At 39.2% G+C, this 17397-nt stretch overlaps 1 protein-coding gene across 1 annotated transcript in view; it reads right to left on the bottom strand.

The window, feature by feature from the left end:
• Positions 1-1821: 1821 nt before the first annotated feature.
• The window catches only part of LOC143975212 (cytochrome P450 4V2-like), a 75477-nt gene continuing 59901 nt past the window's right edge, over positions 1822-17397 (bottom strand). The window contains exons 8-11 of the mRNA XM_077477354.1: positions 14013-14115; positions 11499-11633; positions 6969-7148; positions 1822-4193 (exon numbers count right to left, since the gene is read on the bottom strand). Of these exons, the coding sequence (XP_077333480.1) occupies positions 4009-4193; positions 6969-7148; positions 11499-11633; positions 14013-14115 (603 nt within the window). The 3' untranslated portion in view covers positions 1822-4008. The remainder of the gene's footprint in view (positions 4194-6968; positions 7149-11498; positions 11634-14012; positions 14116-17397) is intronic.

The raw sequence follows: 17397 nt of genomic DNA, 5'->3' as shown, positions 1-17397 counted from the left end.
ACAACATTTGTCTATTCTGCCTAGCAACTAGTGACGCTGATCTCTGCTCCATGTGATTGGAGCAGAGATCAGTGTACACTAAATGAAAGCCCAACCCCCCCACAGTTAGTAACACTCCCCTAGGAACACTTAACCCCTACACTGCCACCCACTGGTTAACCCTTTCACTGCCAGTGTCATTTACACAGGAATCACTGCATTTATATAGCAGTGATTACTGTATAAATGACAATGGTCCCAAAAATGTGTCAAAAATGTCCGATGGGTCCCCCACAATGTCGCAGTCACAATAAAAATCGATGATCGCCGCCATTACTAGTAAAAAAAATAATAAAAAATTATTAATAAAAATGCTATAAAACTATCCCTATTTTGTAAACGCTATAACTTTTGCGCAAACCAATCAATAATCGCTTATTGCGATTTTTTTTACCAAACATATATAGAAGAATACGTATCGGCCTAAACTGAGGGAAAAAAATGTTTTTTATATATTTTTTTCGCTCTATTTTTGTTTATAGCGCAAAAAATAAAAACCGCAGGGGTGATCAAATACCACCAAAAGAAAGCTCTATTTGTGGGAAAAAAAGGACGTCAATTTTGTTTGGGAGCCACGTCGCATGACCGCGCAATTGTCAGTTAAAGCGACGCAGTGCCGAATCGCAAAAAGTGGTCTGGTCTTTGACCAGCAAATTGGTCCGGTCTGAAAGTGGTTAACCATGCTTGTTTAAATTAAATTATGAAAATTGTATTATTAAATTGACTAGATTTTATTGCACCTTAAAACTCCCAATTTTAGTTTCCTGGTACTTTTTGAATATATATTTAGGGGAGGCGGTGCTTGTAAAGAATTCTCTGGCCTCTAGTATCAAATTCACTTGTCTACCTATCATAAAGGAGTTGTAAAGGCAGAAGGTTTTTTTTTTTGTTTTGTTTTTTAATCTCAATGCATTCTATGCATTAAGATAAAAAAAAAAAAAACATTCTGTGTGCAGCAGCCTCCCCAGCAACCCCCAATTACTTACCTGAGCTCCATTTCTCTCCAGCTATTTAGCTATTTAGCTGTATGAATGGGAAGACATGTCTTATGCATGTTATCTGGAGGTATAGATTGTATTCCGGTTATGCTGTGGAGATATGCTGTCTGAGATATCAACATCATAGTTGAAGCTGTTTATGATCTCTATAATAAAGAACCATTGGTCCAGATAAGAGGCCAACCTTTTTTCACTAAGTAGCACCTTTATGCATATTTTGAGAACCTGTCGTACGTGGTGTGGAGCACCCAACATTTCATTTTTATTTTTACCGTGGGCATTTTGCACTTCATTTTCATTGTTTGCATTTTGGACTTTCAATATTGTATTTTGCACAGCAATTTATGCATGCACGTTAATAAGATTTTTTTCAAACTTCATTATTCATTTATTGAAGTTTAAGCACATTCATGTAAGTCGGTGTAGAAAAACAGGGCTTATTGTAATTCTAGAGCCTAAGCTGTTCTAATATACACAGATGATTACATCAGCGCACAGCTGAATACTTGCATACTTAAAAGGAACAGCGCACCTTTGTGTTTTTTGTTGTAGCAGTTCCATAAAGGTCAAGTGCGAAAATATATATGTTTGCTTTTAAGCAAATGAAATACACAGGGTAGCCTTTTAGAGAAGGCAGGGACACATTTTTTGAGCCCAGAAAAACATTACTGATTGCCAACCATGGATTAAATCAATTAGACAATATGGGTTTCAATACCTCATTCCATATTACAGTTTACCATATCTTGTTATAATCATGTAAAGAAGAATAACCATTGTCTGCTTTTTGTAATTTTACATATTAAAAGGCATTTTATTGCATCTTTCTTTTGGTAAAAATTACTTGATTTTTTAACAGTAATGAAAAAAAAATGTCAGGAATGTTTTCCAACACTTTACACATCCCTCAAAACACCATTACACAATTTTTTAGAGAAATTTTACAATGAAACTAATGTAATCCAATGTTCATTTAAAACAAACCTGCCATCACATCTAAGCTACAAATTTTGTGTTGCCTGGTAGTATACACCTTAAGGTACCTTAGTTGCATTATAAAAATGCTTCTCAGTGCTCTAGGAGCCTAACAAATGGGCATTTCTAGATCTGGAGAGTCTCACTCATTCTGCAAATGAAAGCATATACTTCTCTGCCCACCCGAGGGCCCATACAGAGATGTGTTCTTTGAACGGTTTTATGTAGGAGACATGTCAGAGCTCTGGACTTCAGTTCCAATGAGGTTGAGGCGTGTATCAAATAAACTGTAAAAACATAATAACTTAGCTATGGTGAACAGTTCACTATAAGCATGTCATAAGTTATTTTTGAGCTTAACCATCAATTAGTTGCACCCAATGACATTTTCTATATCCACTTAATGAAAATGGAAATTTTCGCTCTGAATCTTGGACATTCCCACACATACGCCTTTTGCTTTGTCAGTTTTCTTATCTCTCCTGTACATTTTAGACACCTCCTCTCAGTTATAAACTTTATGCAGATTTTATTTTTGAAACTTTTATAACAAATAAAACAACAACAAAAACAAAAAACAAACATTCAAGGTCAAATCACTGTTTCAAACAGTATCAGCATTGGTACATTTGATACATCAATATCTAATTTTCCCAAGATAGTCACAGATACTCAAAAGATGATTTATATTATATATATATATAAAAATAATATTCAAAGATATTCAGAAATTCTCAGTTATGAACTTCAAGCTATGGCTTAGCGTCTTACAAATAAAGTGAAATCAGGTAGATGAGTTGATTAAGTAGCTCTGCTAAGTTTGATGAGGAAGGTTAGAAAGAAGACTTATACAGAACGGTGGCCAGGCTGTCTGCTCAGAGTCATGACAGCTGTTTCTATGGAAACAGACAGTTTCTAAAATAACCATTTTGACATATGACGTATATTAGAACATTATATAACTTGCATTATTCAATTAATGAGTAAGACATTTGAAAAGTGACAGGCTGCTTTAAATCTCCAGTTACCAGGCTTCATGCAAATTTGCCACTGGAATGCCAACGAAGGAATAATGCTATTCAAAACAAAACAAAAGACAGGACAGTCAGCGAAATCTTACTTCCGTTTCCAAGAAAAATTACAATTCCCTTTATTCTACAAGGCACTACACAGAGCAATGCTCACATAACGCAGTATTCTGATTGGTTATTGTATTGTGCACATCATCACTACCTCACCAGAATTTTTTCTTTTCCTTCTATTCCTGTCTATTTTGATTAAGTACAACTGAATAAAAAAAAAATGAATAAAATGCTACAGATCTTTACACTCGACGGAGTGCCTGGTCCTTTTCCTATGCTTATCTACACGTAACCAACCGTGTTTAAAAATGTTGCCTTTTTTTTTGTGAATTTTTTGTATTGCCATTAAAACAGCATCCATATGAAAATGAATAAAATGGCATAAAAAATAGGCTAAATTCTCGTAAAAAAAATTCATGAAACATCTCAATGTAGGATTTTACACTACCCATTAATTCTCTGAAATAACCATGATCTGAAACGCCCAGGATTTGGGAACAAATAAATCTACAAAGGTTAAAACGTGTTCACAGCGCAACAGAATTACTATAGCACAATTAAAATGTTTAGAGTAAAGAAGGGTGGAAAATGTGTTTGCCTTAATATTCTTCTTGTTCTGGCGTGCACAGGAGTGTCTGGTTTTCAGTCTAGTCCTCTCAAATGTGTTTACTGAATCTTAAAATGCTGCATTTTTGTGGTCTGAGGTACTTGCAATATTGCCCACGGAACAAGGGGGCTTGTAAGGCATCAGGAATTACATATTGTCTGCCTGTCTTTTAACATCAATAAAATGTCCAGTCCCTACAGTTGGACAATTTATATGTATTACCATGTGTCCGCAGGCAGATAGAATGAGCCATTTACAATTAACAATTAAAATGATAGAAAGTTAAGGTTCACACAGTGATTTTGCTTCACAAGGTTTGGGTAGCAGATCTGGGTGTTCTGTGCTCCAGCTCAATCCACATGCCATCCTGCGGACGCAGAATAAGTTCTCCCACCAGGCAAAGTTCATCCTTCCTTTGGCTTGCTTTTACAAAAAAGTTTCTCAGGATGGTAGATAGAACAACTTTTTCTTCCATTAAAGCAAATCGTTGGCCTGAAGTTAAAGCAGAGACACAACATACATGAAAAAGTAAGTTACGCAACCACTTCTGGTTTCACATAAATAAGCTATCCATGGTGGCCCTCAAATGTCATTTTATTTCATAACACAAAGGTGATCCTAAAACTGCGCTAATCACTGCCCATGACTTGGCTGTACATTTCATGCTGGATCAAATTCATTGGATTTGGCTCCATATACACAGTTGAACAGCCTACTACTTTAGTAAATTGTCCCCATGTGGAAATCAAAATCACGTGTGTCCTTAGTCAGACTATTCACATCAGCAATTTTCTATACTAATCCTGGGATATGCAACTTTATGTATAAGCGTGCAAAGCATAACAGTATTTTAATGTGCAGATACTTGGATGCATAAATTGGCGTATCAAAGCTCATTAAACCTAATTCAGGTTGACCACACAAGCTTAAATACCATGTAAGAGAGGGTGTCAGATTCTTGTAATTAGTTCCATCCAATTAAAAATAATAATGTATGGGTATTTCTGATTATACATGCTTTTAGGAAGTTTAATTTATGAATAAGGGCAGTTTTGGCAACTGGGGTTTTTAAAAGGTTATTTTTGAAGGTTACTTCAAAAACGTGTAACAGGAACCAGCCAGGATACAGTTTGCCAACTTGTTTTTGAACAAGGTCATCTTCATCCTTACTTCCCTTTTAGTAAGTCACTGTCCTGGAACAACTATATCAACTTCACTGGCTGCATACTTGTTCTTAATCAGTTACCCACCATGCAGCAAATCAAGGATGATGAAGATGGAGTCTTTAATTACATGTAGGCAACAACAGCAACTGTATTGTATTCCTAACACACTGTCTTCAAACAACTTACTAGGTATTAGTGTATACATAATTACACCATATTTCTTACATTGTCATACAGTTCTCTTTGCATTTTAAATACCGCTTTTCAATCAAAATTAACTAAAAAAGGCCAAATATTACAGCAAAATTGGTCATTTTTGAAAATCATGGATATATCATCCCCAGGAACAAAATCAGTTACTGATTATAGACATTTGCAGGAGTTGGCAACTATGCGAAAAATATTTCATCAGTCATCAATGATTTATTTCCCTGCCCTCAAAAATTTAGGACTCAATAATAATATTATAAACGGTAATATCAATAAAAAATAATATTAATAAAAACTATAAAAATGTAACAGATGAACTACAAGTACTTGGCTGCAATGGGGCCAATTTTACAAAGGGCGTTGAAAATTCACTACTTAATCATGTGTAGCATTTCATTACTGGAAAAATATCTGGCTCATGACTGGATGATTGTGGTAAATACAGTTTCACTGTACTGTGTGAGCATTGTGCTCCTTTAGAGCTGTTCATACTTCATTGTACGATCACATGAAAGGTAATGTGCAGTATTTTTGCAAGGTAATTTGTTACAGTAAAACAGCGTTCATTTTAAATGGGCTGCTCACAGAGCACAACGCAGGTTTTAACAGACCCCCAGTATTTTTTTTTCTATAAAGAAGAAGAGAGCCACACCGCCCAGCCGTAATTTGACGGTGGTGTTGTGGTGCACAACACCAAGATGTAAACCCTCTCAACTACCTGAGAGCATTGGGCGCACTGTACTGGTGCATAGAGGTGTGATTCATACCATGATTACATTTTAAAGTGAGTTGTGGTAAGGCATTGTAAAACATAATTTTACTGCAACAAGTGTAAATTGTAACTTAAACACTTGCCGCTCGCCCACCGTCAAATTACGGCTGGGCGGTGTGGGTCTCGTTCTGGGTGGACGACCGCTCACGGGGGGCGAGCAGCACGGCGATTGAGGCCGTGCCGCTAGGACACGGCATGACCCCGATCTGTGTAAAGAGCCGCAGCCGTGGGTCTTTAACCATGTGATCGGCTGTGTCCAATCACAGCTGGTCACATGCAAACAGGGAGATGACGGTAATCGGAGCTCCTCGCCTCACACTGACAGAGTGTGAGGAGAGGAGAGCCTATCAGTGGCATCTCCTCACAGGGTACAGCTAGGTATGTAATCAGGGCATGATCATCAGTGCCCTGATTACAATTAAGTGGCCACCAGTGCCAGCAATGATTGCCCACCATTGCCAGCAGTCAGTGCCAACCAGTGCCAGCAATCAGTGACCATTAGTGATGCCAGTGAGTGCTGCCCATCACTGCTGCTCATCAATGGCCATCAGTGCTACCCATCTGTGCCCACCAGTTCCACACATCATTGTCGCCCATCAGTGCTCATCAGTGCCACCCATCAGTGTCCATATGAGCGACATGTTTGTGCCTCATCAGTGCCGCCTATCAGTGCCCATCAGTGCAGCCTCATCAGTGAAGGAGAAAATGTATTATTTACAAAAATGACTGATAGGAAGAAAAACAATTTTTTTTTTCAAAATTTTTATTTTTTTAGGAAAAAATAAAAACATCGGGAGTGATTAAATACCACGAAAAGCAAGCTCTATTTGTGTGAAAAAAATTATAAAAATGTCACATGGTTACAGTATAGCATGACCGCGCAATTGTCAAAGCGTGACAGCGCTAAAAGCTGAAAAATGGCCTGGGCAGGAAGGGGGTGTACATTCCCAGTATTGCGGTGGTTAATACAGCTATACCTATGAGCGGAATGACACTTAACCCAAATTCTTGTTTCCATAGTCCATACCATATGACAAACACATTTTGCTACACAAGTTCATAAAGCAGTGTCATAATTTGGATTAATGTTCTGTAAATCTGCTGATCCTTTTAACTTACCTATGCAGTTCCTAAGCCCAGCAGAGAAAGGTATATATGCATAAGGATTACGTCCGCTTGAATTTTCAGGAAGAAAACGTTCTGGTCTAAATTCCTCTGGCTCAGGGAAATATTCTGGATCTCGATGCAGAGCGAATGGTACAATTACAACATTTACACCTTTAGGTACATGAAACCCTCCTGAAGCAATGAAAACACAGGGAGATAACAAGGTGAAATTTTCTAGGCAAGAAAAAAAAACAACAGACTTTATTCACTATATAAACATGTCTAAATGGACACGGATCAAGCTGTCATTTTTCATTACATGTGAGAGAAAAGAGACCCTTATTGGTTAAAACAGTCATCAAACAGCTCCTCCATTATTCCCTAAGGCTTGGTGCACACTTCTGCTCGTGGATGCGGGAATTGCAGCGATTCCTGAACGCGCAACACCCGCAATGAAAACGCACTGCTCTGAGGAAATGCGTGGAGCTAAAAATCGCAGTGTGGCTGCAGGAACAGCAGGGAAAATGATGATCAAAAAGACTGTAATTTCCCTGCGGTTACATTTTTGGAAAAGGTACATGTTCCTTTTTGGTGGAAATGCTTGCACGGCAGCCCATTTATTTGAATGGGCTGCTGTGCCCACGCAAATGTGGCCCACAAAAACTCATAAGTGTGAACCTAGCATAAATGTCATTCCTGTGTGTTTTGCTTGCCCACAGCTGCCAATCAGAATGTCTGTTCTATTTTTATTTTACAGTCTATGAAATAATAGCGGACTGATTTGAAGCTTTTGTTAGCTAATAGTATTTGAATACTTTTGAATATTAGAAACAAAATCTATAATGAGTTGTAAATGTTTGTGGACAGTTGACCATCACATCTATATATGAGTTTGTCGGGCATGCCAGAGCTTTTCACAATATTGTGTGTCTGTGGGAATTTGTGAGGTCAGGTAATAATTTTGGACAAAAAGACCTGTCTCGAAATTAATGTTTCAATTCATCTCAAAATGTGTTGAATAGGGCTGAGGTTTTTTGCAGGCTCTCTGCACTTGAGTTTCACCACACCAGATTGGCCTAATTATGGCTTGATAGGGCTGGCTTTGTTCAAAGGGGCACAGTTTGCAGCGGCCGGCAGCAACTTTTAAGTATTGCGGTTTTAATTACAGCTACATGTAAGTTTTTTATTTAAATAAAGGATATTGTGGTAACATACTACACCATGGCTATGTCTTTTTTCCCATTATACATATAAACGAGGACATAACACCAGTGGATGAACAAGCATCTCCCAGGATAATGCGAGAGAGCGGCACAGGGGCTTACACTGTGGAGGCGAATCCACCCCAGCAAGGGTAGGATCTCTGGTGAGGGCAATTACATATTGAGCACTGAAAAGCGCACCGGGAACTTTTTGTCCAACCGTGAAAAACCAAGGATATTTTGCACAAGTCACTTGCTTCATTTTATGGGACTTTTCTGATATTCTTCCTAGTTTATCAACTTTCACTTACATATTTATTTATTCTTTCACTTTGCACTGGATTATATATTTATATTTGTATATTTTTTGTACGAATTACATGTACACAGATTGCTTATTGGCAACGAGTTCATAAGACATTGTTTTTAGGCACGGATACTAATAAAGGTTTTTTTTTTTTTTCCCACACTAGTTTCTCCACAATCCCTCCCCCTTTTTGGTGGAGAGGAATTTATAATTGATTCGGGAGGTTGCTATATCCTGACAGATTTAATCACAATCACTATATTATTTTATTGGAAGCATACAGACTAAGTGATAAGAGGAACGCAATATTTTATACTCTGAATTTTGATCTTAAAAAGGTATAGCGCCAAATCTACCCACTTTTCTTTTCACATAGCACAGTCCACCTTGATACTAATACGGTAGAGGCAGCTTGTTACCAAAAAAGTTTTTTTATTAACTAATCCATATCGCAATCTCACTTTTATTTGATTTTCACTCTGTACCCCCCCCCCCCCAAATTTTCTAACCCCCCCCCCCCGCCTACCTTGTTGCCAGTCTTGCATAGTCAAGGTACTCATCTGCCCAGCGGATGCAGCACTGTCCTGCTGAGATTGGCTTCTCTCCCACCTCTCAGTCCCGCATTGCCATCTTCGGTGATGTCGGCTCTTCTGGGTTCAGCCGGCATCTCTCCGATGACATGCTGCTAGGCCCCAGTCCCTCTTACGCTCTCAATGAAAGACTAAAGTCTGGTACACACTGAGTTTTTTTCATTCAGAACTGAGGAGTTTGGGAGGAGCTCACTGTACTAACTATGCAACGTTAGTACAGGGATCTTCCCACTGAGCTATTGCGTTCCGACAGGGGGACCACCCACCCAACAGAACAGACTGGTCAGTACTCACAGCCATTGGTTGTCAATGCTGATTGGATGCTGATTTTCCAGCATGCCTGTTCAATAGGCTGATGTACACACTGGCCGGATGTCGGACGGTTTCTGTTGAACTGGTCGATACTGGCTGATATTTGGCCTATAATGCAGTGGATATAAAAAGTCTACACACCCCTGTTAAAATGTCAGGTTTCTGTGATGTAAAATAATGAGACAACGATTAATCCTTTCTGAACTTTTTCCCCCTTTAATATGACCTCTAAACTGTACAACTCAGTTGAACAACAAACTGAAATCTATTAGGTGGAGGGAAGTAAAAATAGAAAACTAAAATAAGTGTGCACATCCTTAAACGAATACTTTGCTGAAGCACATTTGGATATTATTACAACACTCATTCTTTTTGGGTATGAGTCTATCAGCAATATTTGCCCACTCTTCTTTGCAAAAACACTCCAAATCTGTGAGACTGCGAGGGAATCTCCTATGCACAGCCCTCTTCAGATCACCCCACAGATTTTCAATCGGATTCAGGTCTGGGCTCTGGCTGGGCCATTCCAAAACTGTAGCCACCCTGGCGGTATGATTATGGCAGATTTTTGCATCTCAAAGCGGTAGATTGTTTTGCATAGAAATTTGGCGTTTTACATTGTAGACCTGTAATTCTTAGGAATAACTCACATAAATCTGTCCAAACAAGAGTCTAGTAGACATCCCGGGGATGATAAAGTTTGAAACACGAAATCATAAATTATAATATAATAGATAATTATAAAAAAATATAATAATAATAAAATTAACTCACGATTCACTATCGCTCAATTCGGCAAGTGCTGGTCTAAAACCACTTTTGACGTAAAGGGACACTTTTTGGTTGCCATGGACTATCTCAAGTTTCCAGGCAGAAATAACAGTATATATAAACCTGCATGCAGGGCACTGGACAAAGCACTGGGGATAAAAGGGATGTGAAATGATTTAATACAGTAATGTAATTTGTAAGATTACAGTGTACTGTATGTGTTATGTTATGTGTACTTTCTGAATTTGCTGCTGGACTCCGCCCCCGCGTGTTGCGGCGCTCGCAGGGAACAGAGCCAATCACACAGAGCATCGGGGGACACATCCCGCAGACACAACGGGGTTGGGAGGGGGTATTGCAGGATCCTGGCAACAAGGTAAGTACACTGGACGAGGATTCTGCAATGCAATCCAGAGTGCGCCTCGGGGGTTACTGCTAATGGTACTGAAATTTAACCCTGAGCCACACTCGGGATTACTGTCGGAGAGGTTAATCTTCTTCTGTTGAAGCCATTCCTTTGTTGATTTGGATGTATACTTTGAGTCATTTTCTTGCTGAAAGATGAAGTTTCTCTTCATGTTTAGCTTTCTAGCAGAAGCCTGAAGGTTTGGTGCCAAAATTGACTGGTATTTGGAACTGCTCATAATTCCCTCTACCTTGACTAAGGCAACTGTTACAGCTGAAGAAAAACAGCCCCAAAGCATGATGCTGCAACCACGGTGGGTATGGTGTTCTTTTGGCGATGTGCAGTATTGTTTTTGCACCAAACATATCTTTTGGAATTATAGCCAAAATGTTCAACCTTCACTTTATCAGACCAGAACGCTAACATTATTTTATTTTTACTTTCTCCCATCCCCTCAAAAGATTTCAGTTTGTTTTTCAATTGAGTTGTACCGTTTATAGGTCAAATTAAAAAGGTGGGAAAAGTTCTGAAATATTTTAGCTTTGTCTCTTTTTTTTTTTTACATCACAAAAACCTGACATTTTAACAGGGGCGTGTACACTTTTTATATCCACTGTATAATATTATGCAGCTCATTTGTGTGGATCATCAAACTTTGCTGTTCTCATATCTGTGTGATCATCCTTGCCGGCTGACACTGCATAGGCAGATCTTTCACTTTTTATTTTAGAAATCACAGATCTGTCTTATTCACAGCACCCTATTTTCAACTTTTAGTTTGACACATACAAGGTAAGCAGAGCATGTTTACTCATGCTTCAATGGAAAAATTAGCAATATTAATAAGTCACAAAGATGTTTCAGATTTGTGTATTTTTGGCTCTCTGGCTCATATGGGGCAAGAGCACAATATCTTAGGCAGGAGATAATAATAATATTCTCAGAAAATCTTACTAATGGTGCAATCTTCAGTGATGGTCCTGGCAAAGAATGGAACTGAAGGGTAAATCCTGAGGGCTTCTTTAACAACTGCTTCAAGATAGCGCAGCTTCTTCAGATCATCCATTGTCACTGGCCTGTCAGACTGACCTAAGGATGTATAAAAAGATGTCAGCGGGACCTTTCTCATTCATCGCTTAGAAGCTCTCATCAGAGTTATATTTTAGCCCCTAAACTGGCATATTTGAAAGTGTGTGTAGTGCACCCCCAAAAGAGTCACTAGTAATTTGGGCTTATTTCCTCCCTTTAGAACACACATCCAGGCACACAGCATTTTTGGCAGTCTTTTGCTGGCATAAGAATCAGTCTAGGGGTTTTTGGATAGGGATAGAGAGCATGGGATACCCCGCAACTGTAGAACTTGAACAATTTGCCACAGGACTGCTACATTTCTGGCTGTATTTTCCCAACCCTTGAAATATGTACAGCTCCAGCTGCATTTGTACAACACCTGACAGTATTTCACCCCTGTTTGGCTGTACTTGCACAACTTCTGGCTGCACTTCTCCCAACAAAAGAAAGTGTCAAAGAAACTCTATGCTACCTGTGACTTGAACTCTTCTAGAGACTAAAGCACTACGCAGTCACTCTTGCAGCACTGGGGTCTTGTACTCACTTGTAATCAGTTGCCTCCTGCTGATATACACAAGGCCCATTACCTGTGAGGGAGATGAATACTCACTCAGCCTCTGGGGCTCTCTCTCACAGCTTACTTCTTGGCCCTCCTCCCATGAGCTTTCTTCTGACTCATTGGATTCTTGTGCTACGCTGTATATTGGCCCCCACCCCCACCTAAGACTAGCTAAGACCTTGGTGTCTGCAAACTGCCTTCTGCCCAGGAGGGCAGTGCCCCTCAATAGGGGTCTCCTCCAAGCTGGATTCTGGAATGCTGCCTTACACCAGTATGCTGCAACCCCCCCTTGCCACTCAGGCTCAGAGTATTTAAGGGCTCTTCACCGACCTTCTGGGCACACCTCCCCAGGGATTGGCTGAAGTGCAATAAATATTCAGACTGCAGACTCTGCTCTCCCTCCCACTATGTTCCAGAAATCTCTAGAATACAGGAATTAGCAGAGCAGCAGCCTGTAAAAACCCTAGCGGCCTTAACCAATCAACCCCTGCTCCACTGATTACATTGAAGCCAAATTAAATTTGTCTAGCAGCCTTCCTTAAATATAGGAGGATGCTAAATGTCCAATGACAAAATTTCAGGTATAACTTGTTTTAAGACCAAGCAAAGCTTTTTTTTTGGGCAGATTAGGCATACCTCACAACTTTTTAAGATGGGAACGAGGGACACCTATTAGCAAAACGTATGTAGCCATAGGCCATAGCCTCTGCCACGCCCCTTAAACAAGAATTGTACAAAAAAATATGTTAAACCCACAAGTGCTTTTTTTTTTACCATTACCATTCCTTTACACTGGCTTTTGAAATATACAAATGCAGCCGTTTAGAATTTGGGTGAAAGGTTTAGCACTGGGAAACACTTTTGGTAAGTGCATTTTACATACACCTATACAGATCAGACCAAAATGGGGGACGAATGAGGAGGAAAGAGGGACAGGGGGACTTTGTTCCAAATCAGGCACAGTCCCTCGAAATCAGAGACAGTTGGAAGCTATGGATTAGGGAAGAGTTAAAACCCATCAGGATTTTTTTGCAATCTGCATCACATTAGATAGATTTATTCATTTCCTGTCATGTAGATACTACAAGAAGTAAGGCAACATATGTCCAAAGTGAGGGAAATCCTTAAGAAACTACAAAATGTGTCCCCATTGGAAGATGTCCCCTTTATTCTTGTTCCAGTAGCAACTGAGATGTTTGGGATTTCCTCAGTTTCAGTTCTTATAACAATGGCTGCTAGGACAAAAAAAAAAAAAAAAGACGGCAAGTCTATCCATGTGATAGGGTTGTTTCCCTACTTGCTCAACCTTCTAAAAAAGGGTTCCGTTTTCAAATACACTTTAAATCTTAAAAATAACTAATTCATTTGTGGGAGAGTTATAGTGAAAATCAGTTTAGAAGGGGCACTTTATGTTACTCTTTAACTGACTGACCTGCATGTGTACTGGGTGTTTGATGAGTACACAGTGACCATTGAACACAGTTCATGAATATGTCAAATAATGGAAAAATAGATGGTAAATCTCACTATATTTTCTACAATCTCAAACTATCTACATGGATTTGGGTGATGCAAACTGTGCACATGATGAAAAAATGCCTAGGCAGAGGTTAGAGGTCTTGAGAAAACAAAAATGCTGATTATTTTTCTTTGAGATAAAAAAAAATCAATTCTTAGTACAATACTCCATACCCACGTGTCCCCATGTCCGATTTGAAAACAAAATTCCACTACATGTGTTTATTATAGCAGTGTTCTTGCTGTGCAGCTTCTGCTGGAATATTATATTTAAGCTGCTATGAGCCATGTTGTCATCCTTACATTATTACAGATCTTACCAAAAGTCTCATCCAGCTCTTTATGCACCTTTGCCTGGATTTCTGGGTGGGATCCCAATAAAAATAAGGACCAGTTTAGAGCGGCAGCAGTTGTATCATGACCCTAAAGATTAAAATCTGTTAATACAGTGTGTCATTAATACTGTATAATATAACTGAAATATTAGTACATTTAGTAAATAAAGCACATGCAATACTTGAGAGCTATTTGTCCAACAGTGAAATATCTTGAAAAAAAAAAAAGTTATTCAAAAATGTAAATTATTAAAAAACAAAAAACAAATATTTTAGTTTGCTACAGTATTTTTGAAATGAGAATGTTTAATTAGCAGTCAGTAGCTAAAATTATCTATTCTCTATGCATGCCTTTAACAACAAAAATATTCCTGTTCATTATGAAAAATTGCTTGACAGCAAGAACATGTTTCCTTTTATGATGCACAAAGAGAAGGCATTTGAAGCTCCATATTTATTTAAAGAAACCTGTCTCCGAAATATGGGAGCTGCCAGTGCTGGCTGGTTTGTAACTGTGCGGGCCCTGGGACACCTTCATCCTTAATTTAATACAAAAATGTTACATTTTTAAAACATGCAAGTCATTGCAGCTTTTCTTTTTGCACCTTGATAAGCTCCTTTTAATATCAAAATATTGCAATTAAACACTGTCCCACAGATATTCAGAATAAAACTGTAGCATCACCTCAAGCAGCACAGTGATACCCAACAGCAGGCAAGTGGCAAAGTATTACTTTTGATGTAGCAGACCAGAGCACCAACAGGCAGGGGAAGACAGACATACAATCATGGCCAGTGGCAGCTGGTGTTTCTTTTTTTGGGGGGGGGTCAAACAACTACACCCCCCAGAGTCGGCAGCACTCCATATCCCCCCAATTCTCTGTCGGCCGGGTCAACCCCCCCGGGGGTCTCGCGTTCGGTCATTTAGGTTGCAGGCAGGCAGCGCTCCTATGGGCGGCAGCTTCTATCATGTCTCTTCCTCCACTGCATCACGGCGGCTTCTGCCGTGCATCTCCTCCCTCCTCCTAGGCGTCCAATAGGATTGATGGACGGGTCCGCTTCCCGACTGGCCGGGAGGAGGATCAGTGCCACAACTGGGTGGGCTCAGAGCACAGTGCTCTGCATCCCAAGCCAACCCTTTTTTTAAAGCCATTTTAGAACCTCTGGCTCTAGTCACGTGCTTAAGAAACCCACCTCCCCATTGGAATCCATGCGTCCGGCAACCTGTATGTAGATTAGGGGGCCAGACGCATGGATGGGGGGGCACCCATGCGCCCCTAATGGCCACTGGCCATGACCAAAAATATTGGCACCCCTGCATTTCTGTCAGATAATGCACCACTTCACCCAGAAAATAATTGCAATTACACATGTTTAGGCATTCTCATGTTTATATTTCTTTTGTTTGTATTGATACGTGCAAAAACAATTGAAAATCAATTGCGTGAACCCTGCGCCAAGAAACCAATAAATGAATGTGAAACAAAGGGCTGCACCCTTGATAGGGAGTGTATAACTCCTCAATGATGTGATAATGGTGATTTATAGGGCGCTCTAATTAATTAATTTAAACAAACTAATTCAAATCCTACTTAGTGAGCCATAGTGATAGCAAAAATAAACAAATGTAATATAAATATAGCATAAATTAATGTTTATAGTGTATCTATCAAATTAATTTCATTGTGATCAAATGGCTACAAAACAATTAATTCCAATCTAATTAAATTGTTTGTAATCTTATATTCAAAAAGTCCCATCCATGTAACACAAAAAAAATATAAGATAAGTGATTCCAAATCCACCAGCATGGAAACTCTTGCAAGATGTGACAAAAATTCTTCCAAATAAGTTGCATACACCTGCACCAGAGTTCTCAACAAACGACACCCAATCGTGATTGAAAATGCAATCTGCTTACCAGATCCGTTTGACCACTTTAATTAAAAAGTAAGTCAAACAACGTCTGTACAGGTTTGTATTGATATGCCACAAAAAAGTGGAGAAACAAAAAAAAAAAATCTAACTTTCCAGTCAAAACTCTAAAAATGGACTGGACAAAAATGACTGCCACTCTCAATTTATATTTGGTAGCACACCACTGGAAAAAATAACCGAGATCATTCTCTTCCTGTGACCATCAATGAGTTTCTTACACCTCTACTGGAATTTTGGACCACTCTTCTTTCGCCAACTGCTCCAGGTCTTTCAGATTGGAAGGATTCCTTTTCCCAACTGCTGTTTTGAGATCTCTCCACAGGTGCTCTATGGGATTTAGATCTGAACTCATTGCTGGCCAGTTCAGTACTCTCCAGCGCTGTGTTTTAAACCATTTCTGGGTGCTTTTTGAGGTGTGCTTTGGGTCTTTGTTCTGCTGTAAGACCCCTGACCTCTTACAGAGACCCAACTTTCTGACACTGGGCCCTACATTGCACCCCATAATTCTTTGATAATCTTCAGATTATAATGCCATGCACACGGTCAAGACATCCAGTGCCTGAAGCAGCAGAGCAAACCCCAAAACAGTGAACCCCTGCCATGTCTGACTGTACAGACTATTCTTTTCTTTAAAGGCCTCATTTCTTTTTCTGAAAACTGTAGAATGATGGGCTTTACCAAAAAGCTGAAATTTTGTTTCATCTGATCACAGCACATTCTCTCAAAAGGATTTTGGCTTCTTCAGGTACATTTTGGCAAACTCTTTGATAATTTTTTCTCTTTCATCCATGTCCAGAGAGATTAGCTACAGTGGCATGGGCTGTAAACTTCATGACAATATTGCACATGGTGGACACAAGCACATTAAGGCCTCTGGAGATGGACTTGCAACCTTGAGATTGGCAATGCTTTTCCACACTTTTTTGTTCTCAAATCCTCAGACAATTCTTTGCTGCTCTTTCTCTTCTCCATGCTCCATGTGGCACACAGACACACAACAGAAATGTTGATTAAATGTTTCACCATTTTAAGTGGGTTGCCGTGGGATTTCTATATTTTCAACACCTGTTAATTGATACAGGTGAGTTTAATTACAAATTGCAGGTGCATTACATATTTGGAATGCAATTATTTCTTACAATTTTTAGAAGATGCCAACAATTTTGTCCAATCCACTTTTGGAGTTTGTGTGAAATGTGTCAGATTTGGCTTTTTGTTTCTCCACTTTGTATCATATCAATACAAACAAAAGAAATAAACATGAGATCGCCTAAACATTTGTAATTGCAATAATTTCCTGGACGAAGTGGTTCATTATCTGAATGCAGGGGTGCCAATATTTTTGGCCATTACTATATATGGGTTTATTTACTAAAGGCATTTAGACTATTCTCTTTTCAGGGAAGTTGAAATTCTTTGCAAAGTGAAATTT

The sequence above is a fragment of the Lithobates pipiens genome, unplaced genomic scaffold (assembly GCF_037356315.1).
Source record: "Lithobates pipiens isolate NorthernLeopardFrog02 unplaced genomic scaffold, aLitPip1_a1.2 Scaffold_13, whole genome shotgun sequence".
NCBI classification, from domain to species: Eukaryota; Metazoa; Chordata; class Amphibia; order Anura; family Ranidae; genus Lithobates; species Lithobates pipiens.
This window is presented reverse-complemented; position numbering and strand designations above follow the sequence as displayed.